Here is a 27,890-nt window from a genome sequence, read left to right as displayed (position 1 = left end):
CCCCAATGCATCTGCCTCTACTACTGCTCCCAGCAGGGCCTTCTATGCACCCACCATGTTAAAAAAAAACAACTTACCGTTGACATCCCCCCCCATACTTTCCTCCAATCACCTTAAAATTATGCCCCCTCATATTGGCCATTCCATCCTGGGAAAATCTTTGGCTGCCCACTTGACCTAAGCCTGTCATCTTGTACATCTCCATCAAGTTACATCTTATCCTCCTTCGCTCTAAAGAGTAAAGCCTTAACTTACTCAATTTATCTATAATTAGACACACTCTCTAATCCAGGCAGCATCCTACCTAATGCTCTGCACCCTCTCTCAACCTTCCATATCCTTTCATAATGAGGTGACCAGAACTCAGGTTACTTTCCCCAGCTCATTCAGATTTTACAATCAGAAGATGTTGAACTTCCCAGCCAAAAGACAGAATGATACAAGATAATCCCAACACATTTCACCATTTATTTCAACAGCAGAGTCACCAGCTGTATTTGCATCGCATTTCAGTGGCATTAGGTGTCCGGGGTCAAAATCCACTAATCCTTTACACACACGCTTGGTTACAAGCCAGTTGTAAAATGCCATGGATCACAGGCCAATGTACAGGTATAACATACATTTAGAACCATTTCAGATTAAGTATTCTGTGGCTGAAAAATTGGCCGTGGTTCCATCAGTTCAAAAAATTAGAGTGCACAATGCTCCCTGAGCATATTAAAGCTGCAACTCCCTCTCTTTCGCACTCACTGGTAAATCTTGATATGGCTGTCATTCTGGAACTGAATCAATGTTGTGATGAAGGGAGACAATGGAAGAGGCAGTGGGATGGAAGGGGTTAGTGAGATTCATGCTGCTTTCCAAAGCCACACAACTGAAAGTGGCACTGCAGTGTCTGATGAGGATAGCTGTAGCATTGTTCATCAGTGCTCCCTCATTCATCATTCTTTCTCTATTGTTCTCGGCAGTGCATTTGACAACTGCTGCTGTGAAAATAGCCAAAATCTTTCTCTTCAATCCCAATCCCAAAGCACCTCATTTACACCATTCCCATGGGTGCCTAGTGCTTTCCCTTGAAGGAGTATGAGCTCTGAATACTGAGGGGTCACCGCAGTATTAACCCCACAGAATGCCCATTTCTGGCTTGTTGATTTGTATTCGAATCTCTGGCAGATCTGAAGTCCCAATCCAGCAATCCTTAAACGTAGCATGTAGGTTGAGGTTATTCTAAAAACACACATCAGGAATTCCTGACCTCTTCCTCTGGATTAATACTCCCATCCAACCAGGCCAACAGGGACACAGGTAATTCATCTTAGACTTGCTCCTTAAATCTAAACTTTGCTGCTTTGAGAACCAGATACACAGCACTCTCCACAACAGCAGAGGGGGAATTAAAAGAAGGAAGGTGACGAAACTAAATTTGTTATGTGTTGCAAGAAACAAAGGGACTGTAGAGCAACAGACAGACAGGCAGATGTGACTGGTCAGAGAGATGACTGTGGTCTGGCCAGACCTGGCCCCTATTTCTTCTTCAGGGCTCGCTTCCCTTCTCCTTTCTTCGGCTTCCCTTTGCCTCGCAACTTCCTCAGCCGTTTCATTTCATCTTTGAAATCCTCATGCTCATCTCTGTAGAGACAAAAAGACCAGACATTGTAAAAGCCTGCCTGGCAGCTACAAAACATAGTTCTAATCTATTCTAATTCTTGTCTTAAGAAGATAGGTTGAGTGAGCTGGGCCTGATTATCTCTCATTATAAAGGCATACCTACTCCTTCCAGCATTGCCTTTCACTGTAACAAGAAGATGCTGACTATCTTAACTTTAGATGCCGCCATTTGTCAGTGGTCCCTTTGACACAAACAACCTACTCCAATCAACCTTCGGAAGCTCCTGTCTTACACCTGTCTTGCTCTAATTTAAATTTGAACCTTTGGACAAGCGCAGCACACAAACTGCTGGAAGAACTAAACAGGTCAGGCAGCATCCATTGACAGAAATAAACCCCTAGATGTTTTGGGCAGAAACCCTTCATCAGGACAAGTTCTGTCCCTTTGCATAATTAATTTAAAACTATGACTGGTCCCACTGTCATCTCAGAGAGTTGCCCCACCCTATTACCCAACAGTGGGTCAGGCCTTGCCCCCTGAAAGTGCCCTCTATACATTGCCCGAAGAAACTTTCCTGAACACATTTAACAAATCCCACCCCATCTAAGCCCTTAACAGTAGGACAGCCCCAGCTAATGTAAGGAGAATTAAAATTACCCAGATGTTGGATGTTACTTCCTTGTGCAACACTTCCAAAACAGAAACCTACTTCAGGGGATGAAGCTAATGCAGGCGTCCCCTGCTTTTCGAACATTCGCTTTACGAAACCTCACTGTTACGAAAGACCTACATTAGTACCCTGTTTTCGCTTTTAGAAGGTGTTTTCACTGTTATGAAGAAAGGCAGCGCGCGCCCCGAGCAGCCGCTCTCCCCCGGATTTGGAACGGCATTGCTTTAACACGTTGCATTGAGCAGCCGTTAGCAAGGTGAGTTCTAAGGTGTCGGAAAAGCCTGAAAGAGTAAGGGTGTTGCACTTAGCGTAAAACTAGACATAATTAAGTGTTTCGATCGTGGTGAACGAAGCAAGGACAAAGTGAGTTTGGCTTGTGGAAGCTGACAAACATGATGTTGAAGAGGTTTTGGCATCCCATGACCAAGATCTGACAGATGAAGAGCTGATGCAATTGTAAGAGGAAAGGATAACAATTGAAACCGAATGAGTAATGATAAAGTACGACTTTAATTTTGAAAGGGTACGTCGGTTTAGGGGATATTTGCAAGATGGTTTGAGTGTTTACAAAGAACTCTATGATAGAAAAATGCGCGAGGCTCAGCAGTCAAGCAAGCCTTCCACATCAGCCATAGCAGGCGACGAACCTCGATCTTCGACATCGAGGCAGGCAGTCATAGGAGAAGATGAGCTGCCTGCCCTGATCGACAATCTAACACATCGTCATCTGTGTGCTCGGCACTGTTTTCCCAATTCCAGTAAGTGATCTACACAGTACATACATTATTTCTACTTAATATAGATTGTGTATTTTTACGTGTTATTTGGTATGATTTGGCAGCTTCATAGTTTAAAGATTACTGGAGAGAGCCTTTATGCCAACAGCGCTGCGTGAGATTTTCTGCCGAGTGCGCTTGCGTGAAATTTTCGCTACAGAGATCTGTGCAGGCAATCGTTGTAGAGAAGTATTTCTACTTTATATAGGCTGTGTATTTATCATATCATTCCTGCTTTTACTATATGTTACTGTTGTTTTAGGTTTTGTGTTATTTGGCATGATTTGGTAGGTTACTTTTGGGTCTGCGAACGCTCACAAAATTTTCCCATATAAATAAATGGTAATTGCTTCTTCGCTTTACAACATTTTGGCTTACGAACCGTTTCATAGGAATGCTCTACCTTCATATGGCGGGGGAAACCAGTATTGAAGGATCATAGAGTAACTTTATTCACCATGTACATTTACACGTATTAGGAATTTGCTGTGCTGTGTTGGCAGCAGCATGCAACAAAAAACTAAACAAATATGAAGAATTTTTAAAATATACTTAGAGGTTGAAGTACGGATATGGAATAAAATGTGCATAAATACATACACACAGTGGCCACCGGTGGAGGAGGTAGCTAATAAAGTGGCCACCGAGTATATTTCTGTAGGTTTGTGGTTTTCTGCAATTGCAGTCAATCCACTTCATGGTTCAATGTGTTGTGCATTCAGAGATACTTTTCTGCACACCACTGTTGTACCTGTGGTTATTTGAGTTACTGTCGCCTTCCTGTCAGCTTGAACTGATTTGGCCTAACTCCTCTGACATCGCTTATTAAGAAGGTGTTTTCACCCACAGAACTGACATTCGCTGGATTTTTTTTTGTATATTGCACTTTTTTTTTGCAAACTCTACAGTTGTACATGAAAATCCCAGGAGATCAGCAGTTTCTGAGATATTCAAACCACCCTGCTTGGCACCAACAATCGTTCCATGGTCAAAGTAACTTAGATCACATTTCTTTTCCATTCTGATGTTTGGTTTGAACAACAGAACTTCTTGAACATCTGCATGTTATTAACGCATTGAGTTGCTGCCACCTGATCGGCCGATTAGACATTTGCATTAACAAGGTGCACAAGGTGTATGCAATACAGCAGCCGCTGAGTGTAAATACTAACATGTATTTACAAAGTAAACAACATTATAAGAAGTGGCTTAAAGTGTTTACAGAGCAGTGCAGGGACAAGGATAAGAGATTGCGGGGGGGGAGGGGGGGAGCAAAATTTTTTTTAGGGATGTGTTCCAAGCCCCCTGAACAAAAAATGAAATATCCTTTGACTCCTGGAAATCTCTAGCCCAAGACCATGCCCAGTAGGGAAGGATCTTTAAGGATGGCTTTGACTATGAGCCAGAAACAGAAAGAAGCTGTATGCAAACAAGGGAAGGAGCACACCACTTCACTCTCTGGCCACCTCCTGGTCCATCAACGCAAGAGCCTGCAGTTCCAGCATTGGCCCTACCCACCACTCCGGAACCCAGCAAATCAGAGTGGAAGCAAGTCATCCTCCATCCCACGAGACTACACAAGGAAATGGAAAAACAATGCCCACAAAGACAGCATTTTCCCTTGGTCTTAAACAGCTGCCACATTCACACAGAATATCAATAAGACTGAAACAGTACAAAGAAAATATACAAGAATGTTGCCAGGACTTGAGGACCTGAGGTGCAAGGAGAGGTTGACCAGGTTAGGACTTTATTCCTTGGAATACAGGGGAATGAGGAGAGACATGATAGAGATACACAAAATTATGAGGGGTATAGCTAGGGTAAATGTAAGGAGGCTTTTTCCACTGAGGTTGGGTGAGAACTAGAGGTCATGGGTTAAGGGTGAAAGGTGAAATGTGGGGAACATGAGGGGACGAATTTCACTCAGAATCAGGTTTAATATCAGTGGCATATGTGTGAAATTTGTTAATTTAGCAGCAGCAGTACAATGCATTATATGATATCAAAAAATATTAAATCAATTACAGTATGTATATTAAGCAGTTAAATCAAAAATAGTGCAAAAACAGAAATAAAATTTAAAAAGTGAGGTAGCGTTCATGGGTTCAATGTCCATTAAGGAATCGTATGGCAGAGGAGGAGAAGTTGTTCCTGAACTGCTGAATGTATGCTTTCAGGCTTCAGTACCTCCTTCCTGACAGTAACAATGAGAGCTGCCTGGATTGGGGAGCATGCCCTATGAGAATAGGTTGTGTGAACTTGGCCTTTTCTCCTTGGAGCGGTGGAGGATGAGAGGTGACCTGATAGAGCTGTATATGATGAGAGGCATTGATCGTCTGGATAGTCAGAGGTTTTTTCCCAGGGCTGAAATGGCTAACAAGAGAGGGCACAGTTTTAAAGTGCTCGGAAGTAGGCACAGAGGAGATGTCAAGGCAAGTTTTTTTTTATGCAGAGGGTGGTGAGTGCGTGGAATGGGCTGCCGGTGACGGTGGTGAAGGCGGATACGATAGGGTCTTTTAAGAGACTCCTGGATAGGTATGTGGAGCTTAGAAAAATAGAGGTCTAAGGGTAACCCTAGGTAATTTCTAAAATAAGTACATGTTCGGCACAGCACTGTGGGCCGAAGGGCCTGTATTGTGCTGTAGGTTTTCTATGTTTCTATGTTTAAGAGGGCAGGTCCTGGGTGATGAGGGTCCTGAATAATGGATGTTGCCTTTCTGAGGCACTGCTCCTCGAAGACGTCTTGGATACTACAGAGGCTAGTAAGCATGATGGAGCTAAGTTTACAACTTTCTGTAGCTTCTTATGACCCTATGCTCTAGACCTCCCCCCCCCCGCCAAACTGTAATGCAGTTGTCAGAATGCTCTCCACAGCATATCTATAGAAGTTTTCTAGTGTTTTAAGTGACGAACCAAGTCTCCTCAAACTCCTAATGACATATAGTGGCTGTCCAGCCTTCTTTACAACTGCGTTGATACATTGGGATCAGGTTAGATCCACAGAAATATTGAGACCAGAAGTGGAGAGAGTGAGCAATTTGAAGTTCTTTGATCCCTCTGATAATTGGTTTTTGTTCCCTCTTCTTACTCTTTCTGAAGTCCGCAATCAGCTCTTCAGTCTTACTGACATTGAATGCAAGGTTACCGTTGTGACACCACTCAACTAGCTGGTATATCTTGCTCCTGTACGCCATCTCGCCTCCATCTGAGATTCTGTCAACAATGGTTGTATCATCAGCAAATTTATAGATGGCATTTGAGCCATGCCTAACCACACAGTCCTGGGTATAGAGACAGTAGAGCCATGGGCTAAGCACACATCCCTGAGGTGCACCAGTACTGATTGCTAGTGACGAGGAGATGTTATTACCAATCCACACAGATTGTGGTCTTCCAGTTAGGAAGTCGAAGATCCAACTGCAAAGGTAGGTACAGAGCCCCAGGTTCTGTAGCCTTTCGATAAGGAAACTCTGAGCTATAGTCAATGAACAGCATCCTGACATAGGCATTTATAGGGTCCAGGTGATTAAAGGCTGTGTGAAGTGTCACCAAAATCATGTCTGCCCTAGACTTATTGGGGGCAACAGGCAAATTGCAGTGGGCCCAGGTCCTTACTGAGGCAGGAGTTGATTCTAGCCATGACCAATTTCTCAAAGCACCTCATCACCGTAGATGTGAGTGCTACTGGACAATAGTCATTAAGGCAGCTCACATTACTCCTCTTGGGAACTGATACAAGTGTTGCCCTTTTAAAGCAGGTGGGAACTTTTGACTGTAGCAGTGAGAGGTTGAAAATGTTTTTTTTGAGTACTCCTGCCAGTTGGTTGGCACAAGTTCTCAGAGCCTTATCATCAGGGCCTGCCGCTAGCGAGGGTTCACCCTCTTGAAAGGCAACCTGACGTCTGCCTGTGAGACAGAGATCACAGAGTCACCGAGTGCAACAGGAATCCTCGCAACTCTAGTTATGTTCTCCCTTTCAAAGCAGGCATAAAAGGCATCGAGCTTGTCTGGTAGTGAAGTATCGCTGCCATTCACGATGTTGGGTTTTGTTTTGTAGGAACTAATATCCTGCAAACCCTGCCAGAGTTTATATGCATCTGATGTCGCCTCCAACTTCGCTCAGTGTTGTTTCTTCACTCTTGAACTAACCCTCTGCAACTCATATCCTGTTTTCTTGAACAAATCTGGGTTGCCAGACTTAAATGCTACAGATCTAGCCCTCAGCAGACAAACCTTCTGGTTCATCCACGGCTTTTGGTTTGGGAATGTACAGCAAGTTTTTGCAGGCACACACTCATCCATGCAGGTTTTAATGAAGCTGGTAACAACTGCGGCATACTCATCTAGATTCGAAGAGTGGTGTGAATGTGGAACGAGCTGCCAGCCATTCATACCCCCCATCCCTTCCCACCGATCTCCCTCCCGGCACTTATCCTTGTAAGCGGAACAAGTGCTACACCTGCCCTTACACTTCCTCCCTCACTACCATTCAGGACCCCAGACAGTCCTTCCTGGTGAAGCGACACTTCACCTGTGAGTCTGCTGGTGTGATATACTGTGTCCGGTGCTCCCGGTGTGGCCTTCTATATATTGGTGAGACCCGACGCAGACTGGGAGGCCATTTCGCTGAACACCTACGCTCTGTCCACCAGAAAAAGCAGGATCTCCCAGTGGCCACCCATTTTAATTCCATGTCCCATTTCCATATGTCAATCCATGGCCTCCTCTACTGTCAAGATGAAACCACACTCAGGTTGGAGGAACAACACCTTATATTCCCTCTGGGTAGTCTCCAACCTGATGGCATGAACATTGATTTCTCTAACTTCCATTAATGCCCCCCCTCCCCTCCTTACCCAATTCCTTATTTATTTTTATTTCCTCCCCTCTTTTTTTCTTCTCTCTCTGTCCCTCTCACAATCACCCCTTGCCTGCTCTCCATCTTCCTCTGGTGCTCCCCTCCCCCTTTCTTTCTCCCTAACCCTCCTGTCCCATGATCCTCTCCCTTCTCCAGCCTCGTATCCCTTTAGCCAATCAACTTTCCAGCCCTTAGCTCCATCCCTCCCCCTCCTGTCTTCTCCTATCATTTCAGATCTCCCCCCTTCCCCTCCCACTTTCAAATCTCTTACTATCTCTTCTTTCAGTTAGTCCTGATGAAGGGTCTCGGCCCAAAACATCGACTGTACCTCTTCCTATTGGCCTGCTGCGTTCACCAGCATTTTGTGTGTGTTGCTTGAATTTCCAGCATCTGCAGATTTCCTCGTGTTTGCCAGCGGAAGTGGTGGATGTGGGTTTGATTTCAGCATTGAAGATAAGTACATAGATGGGAGGGGTATGGAGGGCTATTGTTCAGATGCAGGTCAATGGGACTAGGCAGAGTAATGGTTAGGCCTAGACTAGATGGGCCAAAGGGCCTGTTTCTGTGCTGTAGTGTTCTGACTTTTCCTCTGATCTCCCTCTTCAGAACATACAAAACTAATGGAAGCACATCATAGTCACATGGTAAGTAGGCCTAAAAGTTCTGCGTCATACAGGAAGTTTGACAGAAGTTTTTTTGTGGTGTTGATTAACGTACATGCTGCTTTCTCAGAATTTTATTCTCCTGTTCCCATGATTCAAGTGAATGGAGAGAACCTTGAGGAATGTTTCCTGCTAACCTTGGGGAAAAGACCACTACGGGGTGGAGGGTAGAGATGTGGTCTAGACTGAAATGTTAGGCTTTTCTGAAAGGCACAAAATTCTATTAGAAGCCACAGTGCTCGCCAACTGTCTTGGTCAAATTGAAAGATGACTGCCCATAAACAAAGGACAAAAGAGAAAGAGAGCAAGACAAATTGCTTATGTTCAGGAGACGCCATTCACAATGGATTGATTGATCGTCTCCATGCTGGACTTGAAAAGAACCAAGCTGTTAACTTAGTTTGAACCTGGTGTGAAAAGGAAGGTGTGCTTAACCTCTGCATCTGTTTCTGTTCAATGTTTGTCTGGACAGTCCATCATTCCACACATGGATGTGCTTCACTGTGATCCTGGAACCTCAAGTTGAGATTACTTAGAAATTAATGTAACCAAGAGAGAAATGGACCACGGCCAAGCTTCACAGTGGCTTGACTTCCTCAAGAGGTTAAAGAAATTTGGCTTGTTTCCATCAACAGGGTGGATAATGGCTTGATATGGCAAATGCTTTGCCCCATGACTTCAGTGAACTCAGCACTTCACAGAAACCAGCTTCCCCTTAATGGATTCTGTGTATAATTTCTCACTGCCTCAGTAAATCAGCCAGCATAGTCAAAAACCCCACCCACTCTGGACATCTTCTCATCTCTCCTTTTTCATTGAGCAGGAGATACAAATGACTGAAAGCATGTACAAGCAGGGTCAAGGATGGCTTCTACTCCACTGTTACAAGATTACTGACTGGTTCACTAATATGACAAGATGGACCCTTGACCTCAGAATCTGACCTTATGACCGTTTTGCTTACCTGCTCTGCACTGTTAGACTTTATTTTGCATTTTGTTATTGTTTTACCTCATTTAACTCAATGCACTGTGTAATGATCTGAACTATATGAACAGTACGCAAGACAAACTCTTCACTGTATCTCGATACATGCGACAATAATATACCAATTCCAATTTCACTTTACCTGTACAAACCCAGGAATCGTAGCCTCTGCATCAAGGTGTAGTAGTGGTTATGTTGTGGATACCAATCAAATACTTCTTTCCGCAATGCCAGTGGCTGCTCACTGAACAGCTTCACCACCTTCATTGACCGCTCATCAGTAGGCCGAACCACCTCCTGAAATATCTGTGCGCTAAGGCGCATCATGCGCCGCCCATAATTGGACAGCGTCGACATCGCAGCTTCTCAGGAACAACAGCAGCGGTCCCTGCAAAGCAGAGTAGCAAATTGAAGTGCCAAAAATGGGTGCAGGCCTCAGTATTACAAACTGGAACAGTACAGTACTTCCGCCCACGATGTTGTGCTGACCTATATAAACCTGTTCCGTGATCAATCTAACCTCTCCCTCCAACATAGCCCATAACCCTCCATTTTCCTTTCATTCACGTGTCTACCTCCCTTAAATGTCCTAATGCGTCAGCCTCAGCAGTGCATTCCAGGCACTTACAGACTGTAAAAACCTCCTGGGGAGGAAGGTGCTGGCTGTCTACTCTATCTATGCCTTGTACAATCTTATCAAGCTGACTCTCATTCTCCCTCTCTCCAAAGAGAAAAGCCCTAGCTTACTCAACCTTTCCACAAGACATGCTTTCTAATCCAAGCAGCTTCCTAGTAAATCTCCTCTGAAGCTTCCAAATCCTTCCCATAATGAGGCAGCCAGCATTGACCAACATCTGTAAGGAAGCAAGCAAATTCCAAAAGCTTTCTTTCCAGTCCCAAAAGGCTTGCCACCGCCTACAACAGCCACGTACCCATCAGTAATATACCATGAGAAAATGCAGTAATAAGATGTCTTCCAAGTACATTACCCATTACATACGACAATGTCCCTCTACTGTGCCCATGTTGTAGTTTTAGATGTTCCTAGCACTTTACCACGTTATGTAGTAACAGCTCTACTTCCCATCACTTGACGTTGTAGACTCATTATATTGACAGAACCTACTCCAAAGTACATTAACACCCGGCAGGAGTGTTGCAGTGGCCGACCTGTCCTCACCAGTAACATATCAGGTCTGTACAGTGACAAACTTGTCTGCTTGTATTGAACCCATGACAGTGTCACATGGCACTGTATCGCCTCACAGTTCTATAGGATATTTACAGACCTATATCCACTAGTACAGTGCTTGCATTATGGCCCCACACTGCTCCTGATACAAGGCCCACCATATTGACAGATCTGCCCCACAGTTGAGCAGTCATATACAGTACTGTGCAAAAGTCTTACGCACATAAAATAATCCTGTAAAGCAAAGATGCTTTCAAAAATAATGAAATGAAAAGTTTCCAAATACCAAAAAAAAATTAAGATAAAGAGCAGTAAGCAGTAAAAACTAAATCAAAGACCACTCTTTGCCTTTAAAACAGCATCAATTCTCCAAGGTACACTGTCGTGCAGCTTTATAAGAAAATCAGTTGGTAGGTTATACTAAGCATCTTGGAGAACTTGCCACAGTTCTTCTGCGGACTTTGGCCATCTGGTTTGCTTCTGTCTCTCCAGATAATCCCAAGCAGCCTTGATAATGTTGACGTCAGGACTCTGGAGACCATACCATCTGTTGCAGGACTTCTTGTTCTTTTTGCTGAAGTTAGTTCTTTATGATATTGGTCATGAATTTGGGGTCATTGTCCTGCTTCAAAATGAAGCTGGGACCGATCAGACACCTCCCTGATGGTATTGTGTGACGGATGAGAACCTGCTTGTAATTCTCAGCATTGAGAAATCTATTAATTCTGATTAGTTCACCAACTTTATTTACAGAAATGCAACCCCAAACCTGCAGGGAACCTCCACAGAGCTTCACTGTTGGCTGCAGACACGTATCCCTGTAGCATTCTCCAGCTCTTCTACAGACAAACCGCTTCGGGTTTGAACCAGAAATTTCAACTTGCCAGTCCACTTGCCACCACTGTTCAGCACCCCAGTGTTTTTGTGCGTAAGGGAGTCTCTTGGCTTTGTTTCCACTTAAGAATGGCTTTTTGGCAGGAACTCTTCCTCAAAGACTTCTCTGGACTGTAGAAGGTTCTAGTGGTTTCTATGCATTCAGAGCTGATAGCAGTGCTGGACTTCTTCCAAATGAAAAGGAACTCAAGTTCTCGCTCATCTGCTGCCAACAGCATTCAGTTTCCATGGCTGACCACTGTGTTTCTGGTCCTCAACCTTGCCTACTTCAGAAGAGCTTGGACTGCACATCCTGAAATTTCTGCTTGGGAGAACCTTGCTGATGCAGAATGACCACCTTGTCACTTGTTGCTATGCTCACTCTTGCCATGGTGTAGGAATTGATGATATTTAGGTTCAACTGTCACATCTGCCACACCCTCCCCTTTTAATTTAGTAGATTTTCGTTCAGTATGATTCGTTCTACACCAGTTTCTGTTGATCAGATTAGTTCTTTCAACTCATTGTCATTAGAACATAGAATAGTACAGCACATTACAGGCCGTTCGGCCCACAATGTTGTGCTGACCCTCAAACCCTGCCTCCCATATAACCCCCCACCTTAAATTCCTCCACATACCTGTCCAGTAGTCTCTTAAACTTCACGAGTGTATCTGCCTCCACCACTGACTCAGGCAGTGCATTCCACGCACCAACCACTCTCTGAGTAAAAAACCTTCCTCTAATATCCCCCTTGAACTTCTCACCCCTTACCTTAAAGCCATGTCCTCTTGTATTGAGCAGTGGTGCCCTGGGGAAGAGGCACTGGCTATCCACTCTATCTATTCCTCTTAATATCTTGTACACCTCTATCATGTCTCCTCTCATCCTCCTTCTCTCCAAAGAGTAAAGCCTTAGCTCCCTTAATCTCTGATCACAATGCATACTCTCTAAACCAGGCAGCATTCTGGTAAATCTCCTCTGCACCCTCTCCAATGCTTCCACATCCTTCCTATAGTGAGATGACCAGAACTGGACACAGTACTCGAAGTGTGGCCTAACCAGAGTTTTACAGAGCTGCATCATTACATCGCGACTCTTAAACTCTATCCCTCGACTTATGAAAGCTAACACCCCATAAGCTTTCTTAACTACCCCATCTATCCGTGAGGCAACTTTCAGGGATATGTGGACATGTACCCCCAGATCCCTCTGTTCCTCCACACTACCAAGTATCCTGCCATTTACTTTGCACTTTGCCTTGGAGTTTGTCCTTCCAAAGTGTACCATCTCACACTTCTCCGGGTTGAACTCCATCTGCCACTTCTCAGCCCACTTCTGCATCCTATCAATGTCTCTCTGCAATCTTCGACAATTCTCTACACTATCTACACCACCACCAACCTTTGTGGCATCTGCAAACTTGCCAACCCACCCTCCTACCCCCACATCCAGGTCATTAATAAAAATTACGAAAAGTAGAGGTCCCAGAACAGATCCTTGTGGGACACCACTAGTCACAATCCTCCAATCTGAATGTCCTCTCTCCACCACCACCCTCTGCCTTCTGCAGGCAAGCCAATTCTGAATCCACCTGGCCAAACTTCCCTGGATCCCATGCCTTCTGACTTTCTGAATAAGCCTACTGTGTGGAACCTTGTCAAATGCCGTACTAAAATCCATATAGATCACATCCACTGCACTACCCTCATCTATTGCCTGGTCACCTCCTCAAAGAACTCTATCAGGCTTGTTAGATACAATCTGCCCTTCACAAAGCCATGCTGACTGTCCCTGATCAGACCATGATTCTCTAAATGCCCGTAGATCCTATCCCTAAGAATCTTTTCCAACAGCTTTCCCACCACAGACGTAAGGCTCACTGGTCTATAATTACCCGGACTATCTCTACTACCTTTTTTTGAACAAGGGGACAACATTCGCCTCCCTCCAATCCTCCGGTACCATTCCCGCAGACGAGGACATAAAGGTCCTAGCCAGAGGCTCAGCAATCTCTTCTCTCGCCTCGTGGAGCAGCCTGGGGAATATTCCGTCAGGCCCCGGGGACTTAGCCATCCTAATGTATTTAACAACTCCAACACCTCCTCTCTCTTAATATCAACATGCTCCAGAACATCAAGCTCATTCATATTGTCCTCAACATCATCATCATTGAATACCTAAGAGAAGTATTCATTCAGGACCTCGCTCACTTCCACAGCCTCCAGGCATATCTTCCCACCTTTCTCTCTAATCGGTCCTACCTTCACTCCTGTCATCCTTTTTTTTCTCCTTCACATAATTGAAGAATGCCTTGGGGTTTTCCTTTACCCTACTCGCCAAGGCCTTCTCATGCCCCCTTCTTGCTCTTCTCAGCACCTTCTTAAGCTCCTTTCTTGCTTAGACCCATGTGATCCTTGCTTCCTAAATCTCATGTATGCTGTCTTCTTCCACCTGACTAGATTTTCCACCTCACTTGTCACCCATGGTTCCTTCACCCTACCATTCTTTATCTTGCTCACTGGGACAAATTTATCCCTAGCATCCTGCAAGAGATCTCTAAACATAGACCACGTGTCCATAGTACATTTCCCTGCAAAAGCACCATCCCAATTCACACCTGCAAGTTCTAGCCTTATAGCCTCATAATTTGCCTTTCCCCAATTAAAAATTTTTCTGTCCTCTCTGATTCTATCCTTTTCCATGATAATGCTAAAGGCTAGGGAGCGGTGGTCACTGTCCCCCAGATGCTCACCCACTGAGAGATCTGTGACCTGACCCGGTTCATTACCTGGTTCTAGATCTAGTATAGTATTCCCCCTAGTCGGCCTGTCCACATACTGTGACAGGAATCCATCCTAGACACACTTAACAAACTCTGCCCCATCTAAACCCTTGGAACTAATCAGGTGCCAATCAATATTAGGGAAGTTAAAGTCACCCATGATAACAACCCTGTTATTTTTGCACCTTTCCAAAATCTGCCTCCCAATCTGCTCCTCTGTATCTCTGCTGCTACCAGGGGGCCTATAGAATACCCCCAATAGAGTAACTGCTCCCTTCCTGTTCCTGACTTCCACCCATACTGACTCAAAAGGGGATCCTGTTACATTACCCACCCTTTCTGTAGCTGTAATAGTATCCCTGACCAGTAATGCCACCCCTCCTCCCCTTTCCCCCCCGCATCCCTCTTAAAGCACTGAAATCCAGGAATATTGAGAATCCATTCCTGCCCTGGTGCCAGCCAAGTCTCTGTAATGGCCACTACATCATAATTCCATGTATGTATCCAAGCTCTCAGTTCATCACCTTTGTTCCTGATGCTTCTTGCATTGAGGTACACACACTTCAGCCCTTCTACCTTACTATCTTTACACCGTTTATTCTGCTTCTCTTTCCTCAAAGCCTCTCTATATGTTAGATCCAGCTTTACTCCATGCACTTCTTTCACTGCTCTATCGCTCCGGGTCCCATCCCCCTTGCAAATAGTTTAAACCCTTCCGAACCATGCTAGCAAACCTACCTGCAAGGATATTGCTCCCCCTCAAGTTCAGGTGCAACCCATCTAATCTGTACAGGTCCTACCTTCCCCAGAAGAGATCCCAATGCTCCAAAAATCTAAAACCCTGCCCCCTGCACCAACTCCTCAGCCATGCATTCAACTGCCATCTCCTCCAATTCTTACCATCACTGTCACGTGGCACTGGCAGCAATCCTGAGAACGTCACCCTTGAGATCCCGTTCTTCAGCCTTCTCCCTAGTTCCCGAAACTCACACTTCAGGACCTCATCCCTCTTCCTGCCAATGTCGTTGGTCCCAACATGTATCACGACTTCTGGTTGCTTTTCCTCTCGTGCCAGGATGTCATGCACCCGGTCAGAGACATTCCGGACCCTGGCACCCAGGAGGCAACAAACCATGCGGGTGTCCTTCTCACGTCCACAAAATCTCCTGTCTGCTCCCGACTATAGAGTCTCCAATGACGACAGCTCTCCTCTTCTCCGTCCCACCCTTCTGCACCACCTGGTCAGACTCAATGCCAGAGGCCCTGCCACCGTGGCTCACACCTGGTCGGTCATCTCCGGTAACAGTATCCAGGACGGTAAACTTATTATTCAGGGGAATAGCTACAGGAGTGCTCTGCACTACCTGTCTGCTCACCTTCGCTTTCCCTCCCTCTAACTGTCACCCAACGACCTGCTTCCGACAGCCTAGGTGTGACTACCTCCCTGTAGCTCTCATCTATGACTGCCTCATTCTCCCTTATGAGTCGAAGGTCATCCAGCTGCTGCTCCAGATTCCTTACATGGTCTTCCAGATCGCCCAGCCGTATGCACTTCTGGCAGATGTGACTCTGCGGGAGAGGTCTGTTCCCCCAAGACTGTCACATCTCACATGAGAGGCACATCACTGTCTCAGGAGGCATTGTAAAGACTAACTTCGAGCAAGCTTGTCCTCCGCCTCTTCTCGTCGAAGCCTCTCGAGTCAAAGCCTCAAAGCTCCACTCCTTCACTGGCCCACTCACTCCATTGATCATTAGCATTCTGTTTGTTATCTTTGTTTAATTATGCTCTTGGCTATATACCTACTAAGTAATCAGGTTTACATTTAAAAAGTGGTCTATATGGGTCTCGGCCCGAAACAGCGACTGTACCTCTTCCTAGAGATGCTGCCTGGCCTGCTGCGTTCACCAGCAACTTTGATGTGTGTTGCTTCTATTACTTAATATGTTACTTTCTTTTAACAAAATATAAACATTTCTCTGTAACATTTATTTTTTTGGAAATGTATGTTTGGAAATCTAAAATTTGCTCTTTTCTACTGACACCCTACTGAAGACAAAAATAAACATCTAAAACAAAACTTATATAAAAATCTAGAGTGTCCAAGATTTCTGCACAGTACTGCAGTTACAAATCTACCCACAAACCCCAGTATTATACAGTAACAGACTTGACTAGACGATAATATCGTAAACCTGTGCCTCCACTATTCATTGTCAAACTTATTCCTCAACAAGTTGTACAGTCACAAGCATGTACTCAAGCTATGCAATTGTTGTTGCCGATCGACTGGTCGCTGACAATCAATAACACTATTTGTGTACAAGCAAACTGTCCAGATTGTGTCACCAAGCTGTTCTAAAATGTCTGCTCAGAATTGTCAACTTTATACAGATATTGACCAACTGTGCATTTTCTAATCCCTTATTTGCATACATGGAATAAGAATAGCCAATCCCTATATACTCTTACAGGCATAAATAACTGGATGAAAACTATATGCTAATCAATCCTTTATTTGCATTTCATTTGATCAAAAGCAGCAACTTGTACCTCAGTTTTAGTAATGAATTACTGTCGAGTAATTAGTGTGTGCTCCTCAATCCTTCATTAACATCTTCATCCTATCCGGTCTGCTCATGTCCTTGCTAATTCACACTGTACAAAGGGGAGTTTATTCTTCCAAGGACCTTGTTCTGTACAGCGACACACTATCTTAACCTCTGCCATACCACAGCATTCACACAGTGAAAGATCTGCTAATCCACTCTGAAACTGCTGTTGCAGTGCTATGTTTTCCAGTATACAAACTTATTTTTTAAAGACACTTTATTCAAAAAAGAATTTGTAATAAAATATGCAATGCCTTTTCATTCTTTACAATCAAAGTTGATGCTATCAATACTGTTCTATTACATTCCTTCATATCGATAGCACTATGCCATTCGTAATAAGATCCAACCCTAGAGGGAGGGTCAAACAATAATTGAGGGGCTTTCTTCCTCAACTCAGCCTCTTCTTCTCCAGTAGCAGAAGAACCCTATACTGTGGTCCTTCCCCAAAGGCTTTCAGTGGCTACCCCACGCTTCAGTGCAACCCTCAGCAGATACCCCTGCAGTTGTTGGCAGCGTTCCTCCATGGACATCTCAATGTCCTCACAGGCCAACAAGTTTCAGGCAAACCAAAGAGCACCTTTCACTGAAGCTGATGATCTACCAGCAGTGCTTGACGTTTGTCTCCATGCGTGGCCCTGTGTACAGCTGTACAATGAAAGAGTCCGTCACGCAGCTGCTCGGGATCAACTGCGATATAGGCCCTCCAATCTCTCTCTCCACTCCCTCCTCGCAAACCCACGGTCCGCAAGGATGCGAGCTACTGTCTCTTCCCCTAGTCACCCCACGGGCAGCACGTTCTAGGAGTGATGCTTTGGGTATGCAAGAAGGATCTGCCTGGGAGTGACCCCCTCACCGCCAGCCAGACAAGGTTTTAGTGCCTGTTGGTGAGGTTTGGCAATGGGCCATTCTGCCATATGGTCTGGCTAGTCTGCTCAAAGTACTAGCCAGAACATAGTTGCACTTGGAGCCCACTTATTTAGGGTCCACACACAAAGCTGGTCATCAGGGTGAGGGTGACTTAGGGTATATTTTTGCCCCTGTTGTCCAGGGGCTTGTGTATTGTGACCCACTCCATCTTGGACCCCCAGATGAACCTGAAGACCATTCAGGTGATTCCCAAGCTGGAGGAACAGGGGATGGGCCCACACCCGCGCCAAGTACAACTACCCTGAGATCACCTCACACCCAATGACCAGCTTCTTCCCAGTCATTGATAGGGAGTGCCTTCCCACAGTCCCAATTTCTGTTTTACCTTCCCAGTCCACTCTAGCCAATTCTAGTTGCACCCCTTGGCCCCTTCAAACCAGATCCTTAGCAGCTTCATGTAACAACCTGGTTATGGCTGTGCTCCACTTCCAGGACTGCTGATGGTGTTGTGCAGCTTGGCTATTTTAACCGTTTCTATCAGGAATCTTGAGGCACTGTTCTGTCTGCAGTCTGCACTACAGAACTGAGCAGCCACAGCGAGGATGCAGTTGAAGTCAGCAGCCAGAGGACTGCTCGAGGACAGCCAGGCACTCACTCCACATGGTGAGGTGTACATACCAACTAGCCAGACCAGTGTGTTTGGTATATTACCCCCCCCTCCCCAACAACCTCTCTGACTTGGGTGATTGAGGCTACCTCCCCGTAGCAGAATCCCCAGGCCAGAAGCATGACAAAAATTGTGCGCTGACTACACAGGCAAACTGTGGCACCACCATTGCTACTACCTCCGTTAGTTTGCAGATAGCCTGCACTCCTTGACCTTGCCAGTCACACTGGCCTTGACCAGGTACTGAAAAGTGTTGACACACTGCACTGTTTTCTTTACACTGTGCACGTTCAAAGCTGTCAGAGTTATGCCCATGATAGAGTTATTGAATCATAGTTCAATGATCACTTGGTCTGAGCTGTCATGCCCACAGCCTTGATAAACTGCTGCAGCTTGTGAGCTTAGATATTGAGGATGATTCCCCCCTCCCCTAGGGTATGGTGATGCTGGAGGCGGTTGGTCACCTCCTCAACATCCTGCACTGGTCTGTTCTGGACTCTCAAGAGCTCTTGTGCTGCTCCCAGTCTCCAGGAACTGGGGGCCAGTTACCTCTCTACAGCTCCCGGTTTCCTGGAGCTGATATTGATTTGGTGTTGGGCTACTCCCAGTCTCCTGGAGCTGAGTGGTTATGGTTTCTGTGCTGCCTCCGATCTTCCAGGGCTGGGGTTTGGTGAGCAGACTTCCTTCCCCATCCGTATCTTCCTGTTGGCTCCCTTTCACTTTTCACTCTGCTCTTTGACAAATCCTCTTCCTGCACCATTGGTTTTCCACGCTTGCTTCATCCTCCAATGCAGCGGGGTTGCTGCCATGTTTGCTGCCCTGCCCTTTTCTTCCCACTCGTTTTATTCTTTTGGATGGTGTCTTCTTGCACTTCTTCCTCTTCACCACCCGTCATTCCTCTTTTTGTCCCTCTGCCTCTGCACCCCCCTCCTCAATGGATTCCTCTTCATCTTGTAGAGGGGGCTGGGGGGGTTGGGAGCTCGACATGGTGGGCTTTTCCTCAGTTAATGTCTGTGTTTCGGTGTTGGTCATGGCTTCTGCACTAGTGGTGGGCGTGTTGACATTTGCCTGAGCATTATCAGTGCCAGCTCCCCCTCTTGTTGCCTGTCTATAGGTTCTGGCATGTTTTGGGCAGGCTTTGTAAAGGTGATCTGCCTCTCCACAGGGGCTGCAGCATTTGTTTTCCTGGCAGCTCTTTGGTGGCCTTCCTGTTTGCAGTTCTTGCAGATCACTGCATTGCATTGGACCGTCACATGCCCAGACTCGTTGCAGTTACAGCACAACCTCGGTTGCCGGCATACACCATGTAAACGCAGTTCCCTTCAGTGACGAAGGCTGAGGGAGGGTGTATGATGGAGCATTCGAATCCACCCTCAGCTTGACCTTAACCTGGCACTTGCTTAAATTTGTGCCTGAAATCCTTGATACCACTGGTATAGAATGACAGAACTGCACCCTCCAGAACAGTAACCAATGACCACCAGTTGTACAATACAGGTGATCCCTGCATTACAACATGTCTGTGTTCTTAGAACAGTCCCTGTTGCAATTTCCCTAACAGGAAGCTACATCATCTCCACATGCATCAGCACAAGTTTAAAAAGCTGTATTAATTATTTACTTTCCTCATAAACTCAAACGAGAACAAATGAATTCCATATCTCAAATTTCTAGTTAGTGATTTGTTAATCCTGCAAGAGTGAACTTACAACATCTGAATGAATAGCTGGAACATAGGAGTTGGCTACAACTACGTTATAGTGAGACGTGTTCCCCCATTACTGTACCTATTGTATGTCATAAGGAGGCAGATCTGCTAATACTGTACACCAAAGTTATAAAAATCTTGTTTCCATTCCAATACTGTGCCCCAATTACACAGTGACACGAGTCCTGGAATGTCCTAAACAGGCTGAACTGCAAATGGCATTGTGTATCAAAATTACACACTGCTAGAAGGACCTCCAGTAGATTCGCGCCTTACCATAACATACCCGATTACAAGTCCTGTAACCCAGTGTCACCAAGTGATGGCATCCAATACAAAAACATGACTGACCTGCGACCCAGTTCTGTAATCTAGAATTGTACAGTAGTAAAACAGTCTCAAAACACTATGCCAGTGTCATACCATGATTGATACACACACAATATTCCGGTAATTTAATGCAGGTAAATTCCTGTGCCTTAGTGGCAATCCTGTGACTAGTACTGAGGCCCTCCATTGGTTTGGGTTAAACATGGATGTTGTGTCTCAGCTCGCTACACAATAAGCAAGCCTGGGCAGTATGATATGCCCATGCAGCAGTCTCCCCCTTTCCACAAGGAACAGCACAGAATGATACAGTTTGACACCAGTGTATTCTTGATCTACTACACTGGATCTAATATAATAGACCACATCTGCCCTCATACTGGATCCAGTGTGACAGAACAACATCCACCAAGCACGACAGAGCCACTACTGCCCCAGAACTGGATCCCCTGTCACAAAGCCACATCTGCCCCACACTGGACCCAGCTTCACAGACCCACATCTTCAGTGCTGCAGAACCACATCTGCCTTCACTGGATCAGTGTCACAGATTCATGTCTGACGACCTTCTTCTAAAGTTTAATGGTGGTTGGCAGACCACAAAAGGTGCATTACTGCCACCTACTGAGTGGATTGTGGAGCAAAGGGACAGGAGTAATCCCAATAAATTACCCCCCCCCAAAAAAACCTCAAGTAATATTGAAAAGTCTAATGCTTTTCAGAAAGTCAGATACGCACTAATATACATTACAATGGCAGTGATATCCTAACAAACTTTCCATGTTGAACTGCGTCTCTCCCAAAGATCTCAATTTAGCAATGAGATATTTCCTTTGCACCTCATCGGAACTGCATTCAAACAGTACTGTTTCTGGACAAGTGCACTCCCTACAGATGTCCGTTTCATGCATATTAATTCTGAATAAGGAATGATTCAACCTGGTATGTCCAATACATAAGTGTGAACGTATAACTTTTCCCCTCCTTTTATACCCAGCTACCAGTTGAATCCCACTATCCTCTGAATATTATACACGTCGCCCTCTCTTCTCCTTATTGCAATTGTGTTGCCACAGTGATTGAATAGACTTTTTAGTTATGGCTTTCACCTCCCCTCTTGTTGCAAAGACATCTACATCCTCAATGTATTTAGTGATACAGCACAGAGTCGGCCCTTCGAGCCACAGCACCCCAGCAATTCCCAACAAACCTGATTAACCCGAACCTAATCATGGGACAATTTACAGTGACCAATTAACATACCTGGTAGGTCTTTGGACTGTGGGAGGAAACTAGAGCACCTGGAGAAAACCCATGCAGCCCCGGGAAAGACATGCAGAGGCTCCTTACAGAACAGCACTGGAATTGAAAATCTAAACTCCAGAACGCCCGAGCTGTAATAGTGTCGTGCTAATTGCCACGCTACTGTGGCACCCAATTTCAAGTGATTGCTTGGCTAGAACATCTGCTATATTTCCTCCAACCCTGACACAGGCAAGGATCCATAAGAAATGTGTACACAAATCTAGACCCTGCAGCCTCAGCAGATGCTGTCCAATCTCAAGAAGAAATTCTGGCCTACTATTTGAAATACCTGTTAACAGATGTCAAAACAGAGAATGAATCAGAACGCTGAAGTACACAATCAAGTCATACCTCTTCGACTCATTCCAAGACTAAAATGATAGCAACCTTCTCAGATGTGAAAACTCATACTTTGTCTAATAATCTTTTCTTAATAGTCAGTTGAAATGTTGGAAGATAAATATTAATACCTGAATGACCTGTCACTGGATTTTTTGATCCATCTGTATAGATATTCTAGAAGCCATAATATCTGCCTTGAATATATTGCTGAACTTCCTGTGCCACTGATAAACAACACTCCTCATCCTAATCTTTTCCTGAAGGCTCAGATCAACCACAGGCAAAGGGAAAAAAACAAGCAGGAGTGACAGAAAGAGGCACACTGGAGCCACATTCCACATTAAACAGTTCAAGATTTTGTGCTCATTCAGTTCACATCCACCCAAAATTGAAGAGCTTATGTATACAGTGCTCCCAACACCCTACTAACATTACCAATATTGGAAGACCAACTTTATGTTCTTATATTAACCCAACAAACCGTTGCTAACTGTAGCCTGTGTCGATATAAAGGTACGTCACCCATTTCCACCAGCAATGATGAAAATGGGGATGATTTAATAGCACTATAACATAACCTCAATGCTTGAGCTTGAACATCATCTAAGGGCTTTAAGATGACTGGTGAGGCTGACCCATAAGCAACACATCCAAAATCAATGACAGGTCTGATTAAACAAAATACATTTAAGTGACCTCCTACTTGCAACCCAATCACACCCAACTAGGGACCTAAGCACATTTAGAAAAACAAGTAACTTGAGTCTTTGTAACAGAGAATGTAAACCCTCACTGACGTTACCATTCCTCTACTTCATTGATAGCTGTCTGCATTTTCCTTACTCTACAATTTATATTCCTCCCTCTTTCACACGGCACTGCCATACAACAATTTGGAAATGTCTGAGTCAACATTTAAGAAAATATCATTAATCATACTATTAAAAAGGAATGGGTTGCACACACTCCTGGAGGAGTCCTATTCTCTAGTCTCATACTCCTTAACAGAATGTTGCCCCCACCTTAACTCGCATCCTCCCAACACAAAAGAACAACTGAACACCCTACCACCTATTCCCATCTTTCTAGCATAAGCAGCAATACAGTACTTGTGTCCATAATACACTATAAGCTTTCTTTACATGGAAGAAAACTGCTTCCACAGATTCTCTATTAACCAGGGCCTTACAAATACCAGATTCTAAACTTAACAGCAAGTTTATGGTCATTCTCCCTCTATGAAATTCTGACTGGTATACAGCTCATTTTCCACTACTTTCCACAACATAAGAAAACCTTGCAATAAACATTCATTCCATTATCTTACATACATATGAAAATAGTTAAATAGGATCTGATTGATCCTTACCAGATTTCAATATAGGGATAACAACTGCTAATTTCCTAACCCATATTGTATTAAAGAAGTTCAAAACCAACAAGTTTCAAATCCAATAACTATGTAGACATATTATAACAAATCTTTCCCAGGTGGTGTCTAACTAGCACCATTTTAAGTTCCGACAATGTAAGCTCAACGTCCAATCAGGAACTGAAACATTCTTTTTTCTCAGTCATCTGAGTATTGCTTGCCAAAACTGTTTCTCAATGAGACCTCTCTTCTTTTACTTAAATTGGCAGAACTATATACACTGACAAATAAACAACAGGAATTCTGCAGATGCTGGGAATTCAAGCAACACACATAAAAGTTGCTGGTGAACGCAGCAGGCCAGGCAGCATCTCTAGGAAGAGGTGCAGTCGACGTTTCAGGCCGAGACCCTTCCTCAGGACTAACTGAAGGAAGAGTGAGTAAGGGATTTGAAAGTTGGAGGGGGAGGGGGAGATCCAAAATGATATGAGTGGGGAGGGATGGGGGGGACGAATGGACAAGGGAGTTGCGTAGGGAGCGATCCCTGCGGAATGCGGGGGGGGGGGGGAGGGAAAGATGTGCTTAGTGGTGGGATCCCATTGGAGGTGGCGGAAGTTACGGAGAATAATATGTTGGACCCGGAGGCTGGTGGGGTGGTAGGTGAGGACCAGGGGAACCCTATTCCTAGTGGGGTGGCGGGAGGATGCAGTGAGAGCAGATGTACGTGAAATGGGGGAGATGCGTTTAAGAGCAGAGTTGATAGTGGAGGAATGGAAGCCCCTTTCTTTAAAAAAGGAAGACATCTCCCTCGTCCTAGAATGAAAAGCCTCATCCTGTCCATTCGTCCCCCCCATCCCTCCCCACTGATCTCCCTCCTGGTACTTATCCATGTAAGCAGAACAAGTGCTACACATGCCCTTACACTTCCTCCCTTACCACCATTCAGGGCCCCAAACAGTCCTTCCAGGTGAGGCAACACTTCACCTGTGAGTCGGCTGGGGTGATATACTGCGTCTGGTGCTCCCGATGTGGCCTTTTATATATTGGCGAGACCCGACGCAGACTGGGAGACCGCTTTGCTGAACATCTACGCTCTGTCCGCCAGAGAAAGCAGGATCTCCCAGTGGCCACACATTTTAATTCCACATCCCATTCCCATTCTGACATGTCTATCCATGGCCTCTTCTACTGTAAAGATGAAGCCACACTCAGGTTGGAGGAACAACACCTTATATTCCGTCTGGGTAGCCTCCAACCTGATGGCATGAACATCGACTTCTCTAACTTCTGCTAATGCCCCACCTCCCCCTCGTACCCCATCTGTTACTTATTTTTATACACACATTCTTTCTCTCACTCTCCTTTTTCTCCCTCTGTCCCTCTGAATATACCCCTTGCCCATCCTCTGGGTCCCCCCCCCCTTGTCTTTCTTCCCAGACCTCCTGTCCCATGATCCTCTCGTATCCCTTTTGCCTATCACCTGTCCAGCTCTTGGCTCCATCCCTCCCCCTCCTGTCTTCTCCTATCATTTTGGATCTCCCCCTCCCTCTCCCACTTTCAAATCCCTTACTCACTCTTCCTTCAGTTAGTCCTGATGAAGGGTCTCGGCCTGAAATGTCAACTGCACCTCTTCCTAGAGATGCTGCCTGGCCTGCTGCGTTCACCAGCAACTTTTATGTGTGTTACACTGACAAATGTTTTTTTTGCTAATAATTCTCCTTTTTCACAGTAACTGCAACCACCATTAAAAAAACAGTAATTCATCAACATTTTTCTTTTAACTCCCCCTATTTTCTGTATAGTCATACTTTATTGATCCCAGGGGGAAATTGGTTTTTGTTACAGTTGCACCATAAATAATAAATAGTAATAGAACCATAAATAGTTAAATAGTAATATTAAATTATGCCAGGAAATAAGTCCAGGACCAGCCTATTGGCTCCGGGTGTCTGACCCTCCAAGGGAGGAGTTGTAAAGTATCAAACTCTAAACTTCCCCTACCTGGATCTCTTTCCCAATGCTAAGACAGTACATTCTCCAATACATTTTCTTTGACCTTTCCACTACTTTCTAACTATAACTTGAGCTCTTTTATATTGTATGAAAGATAAATAGGAGTAACACTGCACAACTTTCCTAAAAACTTCGTTCAATTCCTTCACAGCTCTTTTACAGTTATCTGTCCACCAGGGAACAGCTTTCCTTTTAGTATCTCCCAATGATCTGGGAATTGATTCCTTAGCTGTTGAGTTGAGTGCAGAGCACAAGGTATCATTACTGAACTCGGTATCTTCTAAAACCAAATGATCAGGAAATCTACTTCTACACAAATCATCAAATACATCCCAGTTCCACCTGGGGAATACGAAAACCTTTCCTCTGATACACTTCTATTCCCATTGTACAGATAATGGGGAAACGATCACTCCCCACTGTTGCATCATCATACACTTCTCAGTTACACACACTTGCTGTATCCTCAGATACCAGTGTAAGGTCCATTGCAGAAAGTGTTGTTAAATAGATTTATCCCTGTACTCTTACCATCATTCAAGCACACCAAACATTTTTCTTTCAGAAAGTCTTCCACCACCATCCCATTCACATTTGTATCATCACAACCCCATAGTACTATAAGCTTTAAAATCCTCACACCACATGACCTTATTTTTCCCCCATTCCCACCCACGTTTTCCAATAGTTATTTATGGAGATAAAGCACAGAATAGGCCCTTCTGGCCCTTTGAGGTGTGCTGCCATAATCCCCTGATTAAATTCTAGCCTAATCACAGGACAATTTACAATGACCAATTAACATACAACAGGTACATCTTTGGGCTGTGGGAGGAACTGGGAGAACCTGGAGGAAACCCACACAGTACGGGGGGGGGGGGGGAGCATTCAGACTCCTCAAAGGCAGCAGCTGGAATTGAACCCGGGTCACTGGTACTGTAAGTCATTGTGCCAACTACTGCCTGCCCCAGTAAATCAGGTGTTAACCTTCCACAAGGATTAGGAAAGTTTAACTGTACTTTACATTTCCTACATACCACAATTGACTCATAACAACCCCGATTTCAATAACTATGTGCTATCCCATTTTCCATACAGGTTGCCACTCCTCCATTGGCCATTTTCTGATTGCGTCTTTTATCAACACAACTTTGTATCTTAAAACTTAGACAAGATTTTAACCAGGTTTCCTATATACATAGGACATCAGGTTTATTTGGTAATTCTTCAATAACTTTATTTTAAACTCTTGACCATTAACTAACATGCTTCTAGCATTCCATTGTAAGATTAGAAAAACAATTATTAACCTTTGAAGTCTGAATATTATTTACACCTTGTAAAGCATCATAACTTCTAGAGTTAGTTTTTTTATGCTAGGTGTTTTTATTGCAGGTTTTAATATAATTCTTTCTGTCCTACTTTTAGCTTGTGCTGTACAATTGACATCTGTCATGAAAGTAAACTTCAGTTTATCAACAATCATCAAGTCCTTTGTTATAAAATCAAGCACTTTACACACAGACTGTATTTGTATTCTTGATATTAGCAAGTCCCATTGACACCGTCTTTTCTTCCTGCAGAGCCTCTGTACACGATATGACCATTTCCATCCGAACACGCTGCATTTCCACAGCTTTCTTATATCCAGGTCACCCTGGATAAGCAGAGCTATGTTCTCCTTCACACTCACTACTTTTTGGAGTAACGCCTTCTCCACAATTGTCATAATTATGTTCTCCATTATATCTACCACACCGCTTTTTGTGCTTACGCACAGCTGCTACATAGCCAAAATTCCTGACATTGTAAACCTCTCAAAGGGCTTTACACATAGACTCGAACCTGAGAGCAATTCCCAACAGCGGGCTCAGTTCTTTATTCCAACCGCAGTCACCAAGCTACACGAGTTCGCTCCATGTTCCGCCTCACCTTGCGCTTCACAATTGCGCCCTGCACTCATAGCTTCCGCCGGAAGTGTATCCGTTATCACGATTCCCCCCGGCCGCTCACACCCGGACAGAAAGTTCCAGGCGGTTAACGAGATGGACCTGGATTTCCGGGTCGCTTGTCTTCACCACCTTCTCTGTGGCCCCATGCCTGAAGAGCGAAAACTGAGGCAATGTCCCGAGCGCCTGGCCGCAACTTCGAGAAACGGAGACTGAAAACAAAGTCCCAGCAGTGCGACCCTCATCTTCTTTCCCTCCCTGTTACTGAGGCCCGGGACAATCCCAGGGCAAATAAACACGCCAACTCTC

At 44.8% G+C, this 27,890-nt stretch overlaps 1 protein-coding gene across 2 annotated transcripts; it reads right to left on the bottom strand.

The window, feature by feature from the left end:
- Window positions 1-454: 454 nt before the first annotated feature.
- On the bottom strand, window positions 455-27,618 carry mrps33 (mitochondrial ribosomal protein S33). 2 transcript variants are annotated; one of them, XM_072269426.1, is made up of 3 exons: window positions 27,565-27,618; window positions 9,711-9,956; window positions 455-1,632 (listed from the first exon to the last, which is right to left on the bottom strand). In XM_072269426.1, exons 2-3 carry the CDS (start codon window positions 9,923-9,925, stop codon window positions 1,527-1,529), a joined length of 321 nt encoding a protein of 106 aa, XP_072125527.1. In that variant the 5' UTR covers window positions 9,926-9,956; window positions 27,565-27,618; the 3' UTR covers window positions 455-1,526. The 2 variants fall into 2 exon arrangements, with proteins under 2 accessions (XP_072125527.1, XP_072125526.1); XM_072269425.1 differs by having other exon boundaries at window positions 27,478-27,596.
- Window positions 27,619-27,890: the final 272 nt, after the last annotated feature.

This window comes from Mobula birostris, chromosome 9 (assembly GCF_030028105.1).
Source record: "Mobula birostris isolate sMobBir1 chromosome 9, sMobBir1.hap1, whole genome shotgun sequence".
NCBI lineage: Eukaryota > Metazoa > Chordata > Chondrichthyes > Myliobatiformes > Myliobatidae > Mobula > Mobula birostris.
The sequence above is the reverse complement of the archived record's forward strand: the minus strand, read 5'-3'. Positions and strand labels throughout refer to the sequence as shown.